At 32.8% G+C, this 17,679-nt stretch overlaps 1 protein-coding gene across 4 annotated transcripts; it reads right to left on the reverse strand.

Moving 5' to 3' along the window:
• Positions 1–9,174: 9,174 nt before the first annotated feature.
• Positions 9,175–16,439, reverse strand: LOC146999265 (uncharacterized). 4 transcript variants are annotated; one of them, XR_015042308.1, is made up of 3 exons: positions 16,319–16,439; positions 15,544–15,831; positions 9,175–9,671 (listed from the first exon to the last, which is right to left on the reverse strand). XR_015042308.1 is itself a non-coding variant. In XM_085821214.1 (2 exons), the coding sequence occupies exons 1-2, from the start codon at positions 15,844–15,846 to the stop codon at positions 9,298–9,300; spliced, it is 429 nt and encodes a 142-aa protein (XP_085677340.1). In that variant the 5' UTR covers positions 15,847–16,311; the 3' UTR covers positions 9,175–9,297. The 4 variants fall into 4 exon arrangements, 1 of the variants encoding a protein (XP_085677340.1); XR_015042309.1 differs by lacking the exon at positions 16,319–16,439 and having other exon boundaries at positions 9,175–9,406; positions 15,544–16,311; XR_015042307.1 differs by lacking the exon at positions 16,319–16,439 and having other exon boundaries at positions 15,544–16,311.
• Between the last annotated feature and the right edge of the window lie 1,240 nt (positions 16,440–17,679).

Here is a 17,679-nt window from a genome sequence, read left to right on the forward strand (position 1 = left end):
AACGCAGACATTTCAAACCGTCACAGTATCTGAACGGAGCACAGCACGAACCTCTCACTAGCACGGCTAGATGCAGACTGAGCTGCGCAACGCTCTGACCCTAAGATGGCCGCGCTAGCCCCGCCCCTAGCGGACACAGACGGAAACGTAATCTACTTCCTGGATGGCCCTCGTATGTTACAAAGTAGATATGAACTCTTGTCTCCCACTTCAATTAGTTGCTCAATACTATGAATGTTTATATGGAAAATAGCCTGGCTTATGCATTTTTAAAATTAAAATGTTTATTCAAATAAATTTTTCCATTCCTTTTTATTGTGAAATAGCTATAACATTTTGTGTATGGTATACAGTAAATTACATTAATGTTTTGCTCTTCATTTTGTATTCAACCAACTGTACACATACGTGTATTAATTTTCATAAATTTACTGAAAGGTCATCATTTATCATTACCCAGTAATAAAAAATTACCCATGTTTTACTGTATTAGAAAAAAAGGCTCATCATGGGTAGAATGTTGTCTGAAGCCATGGAATGCTATTAGTTTGTTCCAGATTCAATAACCAGTAGATAAATAGATTGGAAACACATGGTTTTCAAGGCTTTCCCATAAAAATACAAATTACTTAACTTCAAAAAAGCTGCATTTATTCCTAGAGAAATTTAGGCTAACTGTCTTTAAAAAATTTCTCATAAAGGTATATCTTTTATATAATTTGTCACAATAAATTATCTATCCACCTGCTTCATTCAGACTAATGCAAAAATGTGCTAAAAATCTCATAATTCATCATTAATATGGAAAAAAAAAAAAAAAACTAAATGGTTTTCTGCGAATTGCTGAAAGGTACTATGCGCAATGTCTATTTTTGAAATGACCTTTGTAAGGAAACTAGAGACACTGTTGAATGCATCATGAAAAAAATATTCAGCAAATTCTAACTATTGAGAGGGACTAGATGCTGTAGAAATAGAAGTCATTAAATTGTTTGTTTTATTTGTTCAAATATAGCAAATTACATTACAGCTATCTGCTTAAATGAAGGGATGCCTTTGTGGAGGAATTTCTAAAAGAAACTGTCTCATATTCATGTTGTATGTAGGAAACACTATGATCCCAGCTTTTACTTCTGGGTCCGAAAGGAAAGAACTGATTAGGCTAATTTTTTTTTTTTTTTTTTTTAGTATGACAAAATATATTGTTATTTGTTTATCAAGCAGAATGGCTTTGTGAAGATTTTTCTAAGAAAAACTAGCTGATACATCATTACACAAGATAAAATCTACAGAAATGCATGCAAGCAGTTTCTTCCAGCTACCAGAATAAACCTCAGGAAAAATTACAAGTGTTTGTGGCTTTAACTACTTGTCAGGCCAGTCTTCTGGTCTATAAACAACTGTAAGAAACTGATTTTTGTCATATACATATGGCAATACTCATCTGTCTCATATGCCATAATACATACGAGAATCTCATTTGTCATATACATATGAATACATATGGTTGTCTCTTTAAACAGTAACTTCAGATGAGCAGCAAGAAATTAAATAGCTGAAAGAGAATGTGGACATTAAGCTATCCCCCTTAGTGCATAAGAAATATTACATATTCCCAAATCACTCATGAATCAACTATAAAATGCTAACATTATTTTAAACCTCAAAGTCTTACAGCTGATTAACAACTAATTCGTCTCGTCGTTCAGAGCCGTATTTACACTGTCATCAAAATTTTAGGATAATGACAGAAATAAAAGTAGCTGATACTTAAAAATTATTAATAGAAATTTGTACAAAAGCATTAGTTAACATAAATTACAATATTTGGCAGTTGATTATTCGCAAAATATTTAAATTAAAAGCAAATTGATGGGAAAATTAAGCCCCTCTTGCAGAAAAATTTTTTCATTAATATGGTGTATGGTCACCTAGGGCAAGTTTGCACATCTGACATCTTGATTTCATAGACTTTACCAAAGTGTTGATGAAGTCTTGTAGAATTGTACGCCAATGATCTAAAAGTGGATTTGTCAGCTCTTGGAAGGTCCGTGGACGAATTCGGCGTGCTAAGGCATCCCACACATGCTCAAGTCGGGTGAGTAAAGTGGTCAATACATTTGAGTGATGTCTTCTGTTTACAAGTATTCTTACACCACATATACTCGACCAGGCCACAAATTTTCATCCATTAGCAAAACTTCTGGGCCAATAGCACTCCTAAACAGTCTAACTTGGGGTTCCAATAGCTCGTCAACATATCTCCGAGCGGTTACAGAACCTCCTTGAAAGATATGCTTGAAAGATTCCAATGCGGTCACTGGTCGTAATTCCTCCCCAAAGCATTAAATCGCGGAAACGGTATATTTCACGGACAAGAGAAGGGAAGTTGTGTGTTCCTTTCTCTTTCCAGATCAACACACGTCTAGAATCACTGTTTATACTACGTGTGGACTTCTCAGTAAACAATACTCGGGATCAGTCGTTTTGGCTCCACTGAACATGACGACGGTACCACTTTAAACGGGCCCCTCTGGAAGATGGAGTGAATGGGACACAAACCATTGGTTTTCTTGCATACAGTCCAACCTCGTTAAGCCTTCGTGCAGCAGCAGAACGGCTAATTCGAGTTCCTATCGCAGCATGAAGCTCTAAAACCAAATCCCTTGCAGTTTCTTCGCGTGAACAAGGATATAAAACACTCTTCTGATGCACTTGTTGCTCTTAGTCGCCGTTGACCAAGGCTGTCTGTCAACCGATTCATTGCTTAAAAAAGCAGCTCCAGATTCAAATCTTTTGCGACTTCCATTTGTATTTGACTTCTCTCGATTATACCAATTTTTCGCCACTTTTGACCTTCACTTAAATGATGCTTTGAGCCATAACTATAGAATACTGATCACTCTCAGAAACCATATTCCATTTAAACAGTACAACAGACCGGAATTCCAACATGCATCCATTGCGCACCACATTGTCAGTCACCGAATTTGCATATTTCTGGCGTTAACGTATGCGCGGAAATGCAATTTTGTGTTCAATTGTGTATAATTAATAGAGGCGTAGCTAAGGTTTTCAGCGCCCGGGGACACCTAAAGATTTTGCGCCCCTTTCTGTATTCCAAGAATGGAAAACATTTCATTCTGAAATGTATATCATCAATTTGCCGCCCCCTGGATGCTGAGCCCGGGGACGGATGTCCCCCTTGCCCCACCCTAGCTACGCCACTGTTAATTAACGTAAATAATTATAGCATCGGGCATTGGTTGCAACATTAACTTAGTAAGCATATTTTTTCCTCATTATCCTTTAATTTTGATAACCAGTGTATATGGTGCAGCACGTGTTCTGTAACAAAATTGGTCTTAGGGCTTCAAAAGCAAGTCAGCAGCAAGACGCGTTAGAAGCGTACTTGCTCATACTTAACGTATTATTTAAGCCATTTTTACAGTTTAAATATTTTTGAACTCAGGATTGAAATATCTACAAGTGCATGTAAGAAATATATCTATATAAGAATAAAATGAATTTAAATATTTATAGAAATTTGCAACAATTAATATTTATTTACCTACCACAGAAATGTAATCTTATAAACATGTCTGTCCGGTCATGTACTTACAGAAAAATACTTGTGTGTATTCAGAAATATTCATGAGCACTCACTGATCCATCTATATAATGTAAAAGAGATGACAGACCTCCTGAGGAACAGGATAGCTTATTTGAATACGGGAAAGCATACTAGTCTTATCTGCTGAGGGGAAATGAGGACTTTCTAAAGAAAACTGGATCAAATTCATGTTTCAGATGTAAATACTGTGAAAACCTATCATGCAACCAGCGTTCGCATGGGTTCGAACTTGGGTGATACTATTAGTATTCAGTAGTCTTAATCATTCAGCCTGTGAAAGTCTCATAAAACCTCCAAAGTATAGGTGGAAAGAACTGAGCACCTTTGTCGCCTCATCCGAATTTCAGCCCTCTGTTTTAGTGAAATTCTTAGTAACATGTTTCGTCTGATATTATTTCTTTATGCCTCTTGTTTTCATAAAGAGACAAATTAGTCCTTAACAATTTAGAATCAGCTATAATTTAAGTTTTAGAAGCTAGAAGTCATTTCTGGCCAATCATCCAAGATATAGGTTTTAATGTGGTTTTGCATGCGATTCTCATGGACTATCTTATAAGACCTACAAAAAACTTCCGAAATCTGTATTTATCTATCTTAAACTGCTCAGGTAGTTGAACTGTATAAACATCACATGTGACTGTGTGACACAGCAAGTCGCTTTTCAAAAGGTAGAACGGATCAGTCTAGGAATTTCGTACCGTTTTACACATATCCTAATTACCTCTTTGCCTGCTCCCTTTTTCTCATTGACCTATGTTCATCGCCTTTGCTTTCCTTTTCATAGTGGTGCAGTTTCCGAGATGAGATGTCTACTCCAAATCCTTTTGACATCCTCACCGTCCCTCTCTGTCTTCTGACATCTCGCGAAGACGGTACTACTCACGTATAAGAATTATTTGAAAAATAAATTAATTTTATTCATTGTAAATTCCCGAATTATTTAATTTACTATATTCTGTATGGTTGCTAAGGCAGGCTCCACAGATACACTACCTATCAATTCTTGCAGAACTGGACAGGCTGACTGACAGTACATTGTGCATTTCGATGTCCGACGAAAAATGCTTTCCTTCTGGAACATCTATGTGTTTGGCTCACTACTGTCTTCAACCTGTACAGACTGATATTATATATCTGGTATCGATTTTACCTGCCTTCTAATGGACTCATAGATAATATCAACCGAAAACGCTTAAGATAGCACTTATCCGCATCATTCGTTCTAACCGATGATTTTAATGACTCTTTGAGGAAGTAAGGATAAGAACTTAAATATATAAACAGAGCTACTAAGTATGTCACTGCGTATGCCTCCATAATGATAGATAGCAAACCCATATCTACAAACTTAAAAGGCTACTTCACAGAACTGATCTGGTTATATGTACGCCATTACATCTATCATTTTATACATTTAGAATCTAGAGTGATCCATTCCCAATATTTGCGTCTTTTAAAGGAATATGAATGTTGGACATATTTAGAGTTCCAAGGTTTCTTTAAAAGTGAGAGACTTAAACTTGTTTCCCTCTCTAGCTTTTCTTACGAATGAAAAAGTAAGGTGTGTAAAAATAGATGATACTGTGATGCCGTTACTGATCTGTTGTCCAGGCGTTCAGAAACCACAAATCTGTATTCCTACGTCATCAGACAGACTTCCTAGATACTTATCTAAAATCATAACAGAACCCTATGAAGAAAACTTTAGTTAAGACATATAAGGGAAACCCTAGTCTCAGAATATTAGCAATTCCATGCTGAAGCATTCGTTGACTAAGTCTTTTATTAGTTTCCCTTCTTACTCTTTGTAATAGAGGTTGTAGCAGGGCATTTAATGTTTGGCATTGAGAAATCCAAAAAACAAAACTTGGAAAAGTCAGAATTTCAATAATGTTCCGTTATATATTAAAAAATGCTTTTTACTATATTTGCCCATCAGCAGCCGAGCGGTAAAATCACTGAACACTGATAGTTCGGCCCGTGGTTCGAATCTCGGAGAATGGGCTGGCTGCATGGGTGTTTTCTTGATTTTCCCCATGTGTAACGTATATACGTGGCAGTTTCCTTTAAAGAGTCCTCCAAGAAGGCATCCATCCCTTTAGTCAGATAGCCCTTGAATGTTTAGCTGCAATCAAACAAAACGAACGAAATCGCCAGAATTTTGCACTAACGAATCACCTACGCAAACTTCTGGGGGAGGATAGCATACTGCAGCCTTGATCATTATTTAGAAGAAAATGATAATACCTTTTCTAATCACAATGGTTTTCTAGAAAAGGAGATCAATACTGAAAATGTACTTCTGTTCAGAGCTATATTTTCTGCTTTTTTTAAGAGGTATCACTTGATGTCAATATTTTTGTGACAAAGAAAAAAGTGTATGAATTAGAGTTCTCTAAAATCTCTTCATTGTTGTTTGCAGAGACCTTCCAAATTTTAAACAAAAATTTCTCGAAGAACTGGTTGTTTCTCATAAAAACTGGTACTTTGTTGTTTTAAGTCATTAACTCTTTCCAAAATTTTTGGAGTGTTATGTTATGTAGGTTATTAAATTATCTGCAGTATCTGAAACCTTTTGGCTGACTGCCAATAACCATCAATATTTTTAATGGGCACTGCTGTTCTTTAGTTTAGTTTTAAAATCTGTTCAGTCCTTTTTTCACTGTCTTACACCGGTAAACTAGGTAGGCGTTCATCTCCACTGGCTGCCAATTCATAGGCCAGTAGTGATCTTCATGGGTACAAGTATTCTTGGATTTAATTTTAAAAAGTATCTAAATTTATTGCAATATCACATATCAGGGATCTTTAACTTGTAGGTCTCTGGCGATGAACAACATTGGCAGGCATCCATGTTCTTTAATATAATTTTAATTAAAAATGCTATTTAAATTTAGTGCACTACTCTGTACTAGTGAATCTGTTTGTTAACAAGTGACAACCAAGCTTTAACTTTTTTTTGGATCGAATGTTATAAATTATGTAGGCTACCTTTCTCATGGAAACAGCCTCACATTAACTGAAGATTTGGAACATCTATTCACAGACTACGTGGTTTGCTTCTAGCAGTCACTGCACCTAAGGTACAAAAAGTTCTCTTTGATTTCAAAATTTTTTAGAAATCTGATCGTCCAGTGCTTAGTAACTACCATTCTTGGTACAAAATGCATCCATTCTGCACTCCTGCCTTCGGATCTCACGTCCAAAACGTAACACAACTATTATTATGCCTGAATAGAGGATCTAGAAATATCTCTCTGCACATATGTAACTTTTAAATTATTTCAGAATTTGATTAAAGATAACAGTCATGTTCTTAACTGTAGCATTTTTATGAATACAGACAAGAATATAATAATTATATCTATACAAATGTTTCTAGGTTCCCTAATCACATCTGTTTGGCTGTTATGTATAATACAACACTACTTTAAATACCTTATATGGCATTGAACCTATGGTAACGTTTTTAAAAAGTACAAAATCTTTTTTATAGATATATTAAGTTTGTGATGAAGCCACGGTTAATTTTTATACTCCATAAACACAACAACGTGGTTTAACATAGTAAAATCTAAATTTTTTTTTGTAGTTTTTTCAACAGTTCACAACAATTTTATTTATATGTAGTAGTATTTTAAAACTGTACTTGGACGTTTCTTGTCTTTACTTACCAGTTTAGAAAATCTGGAAAATGTTTGGTATGTACTTGATACTGTATAATGCATTTAATTTACACCAACAAAACCAATGCTTATTTTTGTTTCGCTCATACCTTGCAAAGTTCATAGGATATGTTTCATGTTTTGCAGGTGTAATCTTTGGCATGAAAATACAGTTATATCTCGAACAGATCACTTCCACATACACAAATGATATACCATAACACAAAATATTCTGGTGAAATCCTATCCGAAATGATCTAAATTTTTGTGTCATGTTTCTCAGTATAAATCATACACACCAATACAGAACAGTATCTCGTATCTAAAAAATATTTTTTGGTTCCTTACGTATATCATTACAGTATTCATTTATGAAACCTCTCATTTTCTAAAAATGCAGGTTTTATTCCATATACTTTTGACACTTTGACGTTTTCAATCTGTAATAGTGCTCAACTAGACCCAATATTTAAAATTGCTTGTTGTAGGCTTTTTACACCCCTATTCTGCATATCACAATATTAGTTGCTGTTATAATCAGTCACATTTATTCATGCTGTGAGAGAAAAACAGCACAGTTCAACATTGATGAAATAATTAACATTTAATTCCAAGAACCATTCCTACTATATTATGATACAAATTTAAGACATTTATGAATGTGTTAGAATTGTCAAGTTTTCCGTTTAATGAAAACATTAGGAAATGTGACTTCAAATGGTTGCTACAGAATATTACAAGTTTGAATTTAACTGCACACTTTTGCCCAATTCATGCACTATAGAACCTCATTATTTTGGTTTAGTAGATTAATAATTAGATATCAGATTAGCATTAAGTTTTATTTTCTCAGTCATAGAGCATCCAAGAATAGAAATGATAATTTAACACTTCAAAATATACTCATGTGCATGAAAATAACTGTAACCGATGCAAAATGGGAGAAAACATGGTCTTTGTAAAAGCAGTGTTTGTTCTTTAGTTATGAATGTTTAAATCAAATCTGGATTTTATGTATATGCTATTATTATTAAATTTAAATGAAATACATGTATATGCTTAGAGCAAATATTCACTTATTTTTAATGTGTCAAACAATTTATGGATATTAAGAGTTCTGCAGAAAATTCAACTCTTTGAAACCATCCATGCAAATGGAAAACAAAGAAATTTCAGCAAGTACTTCTGTAATGACAGGAAATAATAATAATAGGCATTATATAACTATTAAGTAACGATAAGACTTATTCTAGAATTAAAATTATTTAATTTCCTGAATGCTTTAATATAAGTCTGGCTACACTCTTCTGTGTGAAAGACCACAAGCCTTTGCCTGACACACAAACTTTTAAGCCTCCTTATTTTGCAATAAATAGTTAAAAATTAAAAAATGGGCTGTAACTTTAGCACTCATTTTTCATAATTATTATAAGACCAGTATATTCATTTTTTTGATTAGCAGCAAGTTCACTCCTATTTCTTTGTTTTTGAATGTTGAAAAATTAAAATATCTAATTATTGGTAGCTCTTTTGATATTGGAATAGGTGAAAGTTTAATTTGTATACAGCTTTACGTACTGAAACTTAACAAATATGCAAGTACTCTTATTAACCAGGGATAAAAAAAAAAAAAAAAAAAAAAAAAAAGTGTCCACATTTTTAAGTGACTATAGTGTTTTTTAATCTTAATCAATGAAAATCAATTGATATCATGGATGATGAAATAAAGAATGAAAATATATTTTATTTAAGAAGAAATTGGGATAATGTATTAGTCAATGTCTTGTAAGAAACACTACTTATATTACGCTTCATAGATATGACTAATTCCTAATATGTGGAGTAATTTTCAGTAAAAAATAATTCAACAATGGATAATTTTTTTCCCAGACTTTATTCAGAATACATAATAATTATTTTACAAAGTTTTTATTCATCTTTTATTTCTGAAAATAAAGACATATCAGATAAAATTCCTTGAATAGAGTATAAATATTATTATTCAACCATATTACTCAAAAATTTATGAGTTTCAGTTTCAGAAAATTCTCCTGGCAGAGCTTGCTCTTGACTTTTAAATACATACCAGATTCCTGCCAATCGTTTACTGAAAAATAAAGAAGACTAAATTCAATTGTGAAACAGCCAAGATCACTGAAAACAATGCACTATTCATTTTGCAAACATAAGCCTGAAATATTAAAAATGATCAGATTGAGATCAGATATGAGATTATTTATGAACAGAAAAATTTGCAGTACTTGCATACTATCCCATTGGCCATGAAAATTGGTGCAGAACCACTAATCATTCCTGAGGAAATCCTTCAGAGTCAACGGGATGAAGTGTTAAGTACAAATTCTCTGATTCCTCTTTAAAAATAAGAGAAAATTTTGGCATGTAGGTCCCCGAGAATGCATTGTTAACATAACATGAACTATTCTCTATTATCCACAATTGGGGGTATCACCCTGGCCAAAAGGGTTCATTGTTGCCTACTTTAACAATTTTCTCTTATACTACCAAGTTACATACAAACATAAGCATTTTTATTTGTTTATTGGCCATATAACATCATTACAAAATAATGCAAACTAAAAAAAAAAAAAAGTGTTTTTATAGAAACCGTATGGCAACAGATGAATTGCAAAATATTTGTCCATTATACTTTATATTTTTCAAGCATCACCAAAGGAATGGAATGCTGTCCTGAAAAACATTTCTTAATTTAAATTTCTTTAAATATATCAATCACTTAAAATTATATGCTTGTATATCAATTTCCGGAATTCAGTTATATTAACTGGCGTATTTAAACTTTGATTTTTAATCCTCTGATAAGCATAGTAGCATACTAAGACACCACAGCTCATATTATCAGTTTGCAAAATATGTGAAGGACAAATTATTTTCCATTTAGTGCTAGTAGCAAATATTTTAGCTAAAACCTCACACCATGTATGAATTAAAATTTGATACTCTTGCCCACATGATTTATTTTGTGGATCATAAAATTCAAAAACCATATCTGGAATATTTACTATTATTAATATCCAATGACAATTTAAATTTGCAGGGATAAAAAATAATTTCGCTGATTTCAATCTTGTTAGTAATGGATCTTTAATACAAAAATTTGGTTTAGGAATTTGTAAATTAGACTTAACAAAGGCAAAATCTTCATAACTGTTTAATATTTTAAATAAAAAAGCATCAATTATAGTATCATAGAGCCATCCTTTTCGAAAACACGAAGATACAGATTTAAACAAGTGTTCTTCTTCATTACTTATAAAAGGATCTATAGATTTTAACATATATGGTGTAATTTCAATATCATGTATTTTTAAACATGATTTGGTCAAATCTTTATTCATTCTAACATTTACTGAAAAGTTTTGCTCTCCTGATGATAAATTTATCTTTTCCTGTGTACAAGGTGGAACATTCTCAGTTAAAATATTATAAATAAATTTTCTAAATTGAAGGGTATCTAAAGGAAGATTTAAGGCTAATTTATTTACATGTTGAAATGCATAATAACAGATGAAGACCCCACAACTGCTTTCATCATTTTGTAAAGCACGCGGTGGACACTGAATATCCCATGAACCGTTAATTTGTAACTCACTGTTAATTACATTAGACCATTTATTAGTTATGTATTTTGGATTGCATGAATTTATTAACGAGTCATATAAATAAAAGGTATTTTTCTTTAAATCTGCTATGATCAGAACCCAATGAGAATCAATGCAAGCAGGAATCAATAAATATTTGAAAGATTTCAAAGAAACAGGAAAAACATTTCCAAGTGATAATGCATCAGATAAGATAAGCTGGGTAATCGAGGAATCAGCAAAAGTATATTGATCATCACTTTCTAAAATTTTGTATAAAAATGCATTTATGATTACATCAAATAACCACCCCCTAACAAAATCTGTACAAGCCGATTTTATAAAAAATTCTTCACTTTTACTGATATAAGAATCTAAAGACTTTAAAGCAATACGGTTGATACTATAGCAGCCAATTTGTAAAATTCTTTCAGAAATATCTTCGCTAGACTTTAATGGAAGGGAAAATGATTTATTTTGATCAACACTGGTTAAATCACATAGATATTTATCACTGTCATTTAAATCAAATACTACGGCTTTAAATTTAATTTTCTTTTCCACACATTCATTTATTTCTGGGTCATCTACATTATCATTAAAATCTTGATTCTTATTCTGCTGACATTTCTGTAATTTTCTCTTTTTAGAAGTTTTAAACAATTGTGGGTTAAGTTTTTGATTTGGTGCAACTGGACATGATGCACTTGAAACTGTTCTTGAATTTTCATTCGAGTTTAAAATTCCTCTACATTCTGAAACTAATGAATTTAATGTTGTATGAACACACTTTAACATGACATTTTGGACTTTTGGTTGTCTTATTAATTGCAGTAATTCTTCTACAAGCTTTTCACATGCATTTACTCTCTGTTCAATACTTTGTGGATTGTAATGATTAACAGAATTTACACATTTATTGATTTCATACTTTCATTGCATTTCTGATTCGATTCAAGATTAATCCCCGAGGGATTAAACACACAATCATTTTGTCTATTAAGGAATGAATGCACTTTATGTATATGTTTGCACAGCAATTTATCTAAGCAATTGCAGTGATACAAGTGACTACACAATGAGACACATGATACTTTAGGGCATCTATAAAAGCAAAAATCCTGACACGGACAAATTTCAAAAAGACGCTGCACAGTATATATTTTATTTTTTGTCTGAGAACAAACAGTCCAAGAAGTATCAGAGCATTTATTTACATCACTGTCCCTAATTTTTAGTCCTCTCTGATGCCTACTTAAATAAGAAATGGAATTTCTGGGAGATACATTAGTGTATAATTTATAGGTATGATTTAAATATTTATCTTTCTCAATTGTCAGAAGTGTAGAAATTAAAATATCTAATCGTCTATTATGTCTCCGCTTAAAATAAACAGTTTTCAACTGATTGTGAAAAGATTCACAGTACATGTTAGTATCAGTAAATGCATGTGGAAAGTTCCGATAACACAAAGCCCATTCCTCTAATCTATTTTTATAATTTTCAGAAAAATATTCAATAAAATCTCTACTTTTCCTAGAATAGTCATTCAAAAACTTACTTATTTGATCATGAAAAGGGATCTGGTTTCTTTCATGTAATATTTTTATTAATTCTCCTAGCATTTTTTGTCGCACTTCCTTATCTACCACTTTAGAATTTAGTTGCCGGAACCAACTTTGGCGTACGTGCCACGAACATAAAAGATGCTTAACATCTTGACCAAAAACCTTTGAAAATGCAGGATATGTAACTTTGTCATCATCTGTCATTACACAGTTTACATATAAATTTGGTACACGACACTTTAAACTATTAAATAAACAATAAAGAGTGTCAGCATCTAGAAAATTTGTAATAAAATGAGCAACTGGATAGCCACAACCAAATTCATCAGGTACTATAAGATTAAGAAGGTAAAAATCATACTAGTTAGTCTTATGTGTAGAATCGATACATAAAATCTCTGTACAACCTTTTATCATCATTTCTTTCTGTTCACGTGTCTGAAGACCAAGAGCAAACGATACTTTATGATTTGGAAGATTATCTAGATCAGTTGGACCGTACAAAGTTGAATTATTCTGAGGCTTATATAATAACACAGGATTGTATGCTTCACATTTTAAAGTTTCAATGATTGAATTAACAGAAACTGCATCACTACTTGGACGCAATGAATTGTTTAAATATCTAGAATAAGCAGAAATAGTTTTACGGGAGACAAAGCTTTCCTTTACAGGGAAATTATTTCTATTCTCGCGATTTCCTGATCCATCTTGTAAGATATCCCTTATTTTTTGTGGAGGCACAGATAAACGTAAATTTGCTTTTATCAAACATCGCGTACTTTGTTTCAATGGCTGATATTTACAATTTTCAAACTTTTGCTCATGATTATGTTTAGGAAAGTAAAAAACAGATTTTATTCATTTCTTCACAAGCCCATATTCTGACTGGACAACATACACTTTTTGAAATTGTACCTTTTTCATTTTTCCGACTAGTTTTTTTTTTCAAAATCAGAATAACCTTGCGTGGTAAACTGACAACAATAAGTTTTAGAATTTTTCGTTATTTTAGAAAACTTTCTGAATGAAGTAAATGTCGAGGTTCCTTCCAGTTCTAGCCAATCTTGAAAATAACTCATTGTTTCAAATGAATATTCTTTTAAGTTATTTAAATTATGTTCATCTGCTAAATGCTTATTAAAATTTAAAACACATGTAAAAGACTTATGGCAATCAGGTATGAAGCATACATACAATTTATTAACTTCTGTGCAAAAATTCTTATGTTTAAAAAATGATAATTTGCAAGGATAACATTTATTACAACTTAGACATTTCCGAGGGTAAACAGATGAAAAATTTTGTTTTAAATCAGGTACTTGTTTATTTGAACTTTTTTTTTTTTTTTTTTGTGGTTATAAAATGAATTCTTCGATTTATAAGTTTTCAAGCATATTTCACATTTACGAAGATAAGCCATTTCTATTTTATCACTAATACATTCTTTGGTTTCTAATTTTTTAGCACTCAATACATTATCAATGTTTATAAGAATATTACTCTGAGGAGAAGTTATTGAAAGTTTAAAATTTTCAGTTTCAAGTTTTTCTTTGCAATTTTTTTTATGATTATTAAAAGAATTTTTAGTTTTATAGTTTTTTTTACAAATACCACATTTTCTAGGATAAAGCGATGGTGCATTATAGTCAATTTCGGACCCCCCTCCAGTCAGAATAGGACACACAGACTTATTTTTCCTCACTTGACAATTAATTTCACTGCTTTCTACATGATCTTTTAGTAAACAAAATTTATTAAAGTGAAAGAAACTTAGGCCTGAACTACAAGAAGTGCTTTTTCTGGTCATAGAAATGTTCTTTTGCTGCAAAACATAACTAGAGGCAAAGTCAGAGTAAAAATCATCTTTTGTTGTACACAATTTAGGTTGTGAAATATCAAAATTTGTTGGATCATTTTTTAAACTCCCTTTGCCACTAACAGAAGCACAATACAATGGATAACAATCACTGAAAGAAACAGCACTTGCCTGCTGTACACTACAACCAACAGCAGTGACTGCATTCTTTAGTGATGATCCCATCTAGGCCATTACACTTCTTAGGCGCAAAACAGCTGAAGCAGCATTCTTCAGATGCAAACTGCCACTAACAGTCAAATCCCTCCTTGGACACAAACCATCACCAAAAGCACGAATTGGTTTCTTCTGAAAATGAATTCTTCTGAATTGGGACAGTAGTGTTCGTAGAAGAATTAACAGTGGAACTAGCACTGCTCCTCAGAAAACGGCCAGAACCATGGACTGCAACACGCCTGGAGGAGTCAACATCAGCAAGGATATCATTTCTATGACAGGAGCTGGGAGTGACGTTATTCCTTGAATGCAAACCAGAAGCAGCATTCTTCGGATGACAGCCAGTACCACGGACACCAACAAGTCTAGAATGACAGTCAACACCAGGAATGACAACATTCTCAGGACTTAGGCCAGGGATAGCAACATTCCTTGGACGCAAATCAGAACCAGAACGAGGGACGGCAGCATTCCTTGGACGTGAACTAAAACCATTGACATACTTAAAATGAGAGCCAACACTACATATGGCAACATTTCTAGGATGACATTTAGGTTTAGTCCCATTCCTTACATGCAAACCAGAACCAGTTCTATGGACAGAAGCGTTCCTTGGGCGAGATCCACCACCATGGCCAGCAATGCAAAGAGACCGAGAGCTAGCATCTGGGTTGGCAACGTTTTTCGGATGTGAGCCAGGGGTGGTATCATTTTGCAGATGCAAACTAAAACCATCTGTGTGGTTAACAGCATTCTTTGAATGAGAGTCACCACCATGGACAACACATTTAAAACGAGATCCAGCACCAGAAATAGCAACCCTTTTCAGCCGAGAGCCAGAAGCAACTTTAGCAGCATTTCTCAAATCAGAATTAGCCTTCTTAGTAGCATCTACAGCACAACCATGCTTTAAAACAGTTGAATAGAGAGGATAAGAAGGGCTTGCAGAAACAAAAGAATCACTCAGAGGTGGAAAATCCAATGTAGTAAATGAAACACAAGGCAATACAAAAGGACTTACCTTTGTAGAAACTGGCTTTGAAGTCAAAACAATCTTGATATTATCCAGGAAAACTGCCGCAAGTTTCTTGTTCCCCAGACGGTTTAGATGTAATCCATCCCTAGCCAATAACTTAGCTCCAAAATGATGAGACGACCTGCAAATAAAAAACGCTTCTCGATTTTGGCAGTACTTTTCAAGTTGAGAATTAATTTCTACAATCTTTCTATTAATTACCTGTAAACGGTTCAAAGCTGCTACTCGCTGATTTAAAGTTGTGAAAAAAATCTTCACCACGTGGTAGGATATCTGAAATGGTAACATTGATATTCGGGTTCAAACGTTTAATATCCTTAAAGAGGCAATCGTACTTTTTAAGAATATCTTCAACACTGTCATTCGAATTGTTGGTACCAACATGTACCAAAATCAAATGGTATCGATTGTCCAAAAAGGATATCTTACGTCTTAACCTTTCTATCGTTGCACCAGGAAAAGAATGTAAATCTACTTCATAATTCAGAAGATTCGCCGGTAAATATTCATCCAAATATTTAACCATTGAATCTCCAATTATAAGTAATTTCATCTTTTTTGGTTGCATATCGGCAAAACAAACAACTACAAATCGAAACACAGATCAATAATTATATATGCTGTAAATAAAATGCAACTATAAATTAAATGAAAATCAAACACTAATCATAAATATAACAAAATACAAATAATTATTAATAGAAAAAAAGAAAATAAATAGCTGAAGGAAAGCGAGAAAAATGGCGCAAAAAATACACACCTCACACTCGCTAATTAACACGTGAACTAAATTAGCGCCAATTCTTGACCTCGCGGAAAAATTTACGGGAAAAAAATAACGCCAAATGCTCGCCAAGCTTTGTTGCCAACGGAGATATCAAAGGTACTTATCCGGTGATGACAAGACAGACAAAGTAGACAGATGTCTTGTTTTGCACCCGCTAAGTCTTTCTGCACCGATGGGCGAAAAATCAAGCATAGGTGCGAAGGAAAGGTATATAGAAAGGGGGGCAATTTCGTAGAATCTGTCTGATATCTGAGACCCGACGAAGGAGGCTTACCCGGATATTTACCGGCCTCAGGGCAAATACTCTCGACACACGAGTGCTATTGACGAATGAAGGGTTATTGTAATTGGCTATTTATCGCCGTACTGGTTATTTTTTGTTATCATACTTTTACGTATGTTGTAATTGCCATGTGAATGAGTTTGGGGAAGTTTTTATAAAATATTTACGACTCTTCTCTTTAGTGGTATAGTTTGTAGCAAGAACTTAAGATTATCATTATATATACGCGTGCATTAAAACTAATCAGTCTGCTCAAAAAATGCATTAGATATGTGATTTTAATCATGCATTATTTCTTCGTACATACACAAATAGAAATATATATTTCTGGCATATATGTATATAATATTTGGAGTGTGCAGTAGTTTTTAAAATGCATGAAATTTATGAAATCAGATTGAAATCTGTGTTATATTTTATTATCTATTTAATGGAGAGATACTTATTTATTACTGATTTAATGGAGAGATACGTTTTATTATATTACGTTTTTATTGTCAAGTGGAGTAATCTTTGAAATATTATAAAAACTGTATAATGGATTGTTTTGCTAAGCAAGTTTTTTCCGAACATTACGCTCTGTTAACTCTTTGTTGAATATGTCCACTGTATTATGAAAAGAAACCTGACATTGTATTAAAAACATATTTCCCTAAAAGATTTAAGGAAGGCAATTATTATTCATTTTCTCAAATATTTGTTTTTATATATTATGTAATGAATGTGGATTATTTATGATTGCAACCTTTGAAATCAATCAAAAATAAATATTTAGGTCAAAAGAATTGTGTATGTAAAAAAACTTGTCCACATATATATTTTCATGTTAACAGAATTTGTTTTTATATATAATGAACAATTATGTGAGTTCATCAATGCAGAGATTCCTTATTGATTTCTACAATATTTGTCCTTGCAATCGTAAAACTGCATATTTGCAAAAAGTATAGATATATTTTCTTTGAAAATAAAAGTAAGACTGTTAAGTAGTGTCTTAGATATCAATTGTTTTATCTTTATTTAAAAATTAGGGCGTAATCGGCAAATTACT

Source organism: Stegodyphus dumicola, chromosome 1 (genome assembly GCF_044657685.1).
Source record: "Stegodyphus dumicola isolate Sdum_Otavi_A_Nest chromosome 1, ASM4465768v1".
In the NCBI taxonomy this organism is placed as follows: Eukaryota; Metazoa; Arthropoda; class Arachnida; order Araneae; family Eresidae; genus Stegodyphus; species Stegodyphus dumicola.

Coding starts and splice junctions, on each gene's coding strand:
- LOC146999265 (XM_085821214.1), bottom strand. CDS start 15,846: ATGTTACCATTTCAGATATCCTACCACGTGGTGAAGATTTTTTTCACA. Junction 9,424..15,543: donor CAAAGCCAGTTTCTACAAAG/GTAAGTCCTTTT, acceptor AATTGAATTTAG/TCTTCTTTATTTTTCAGTAA.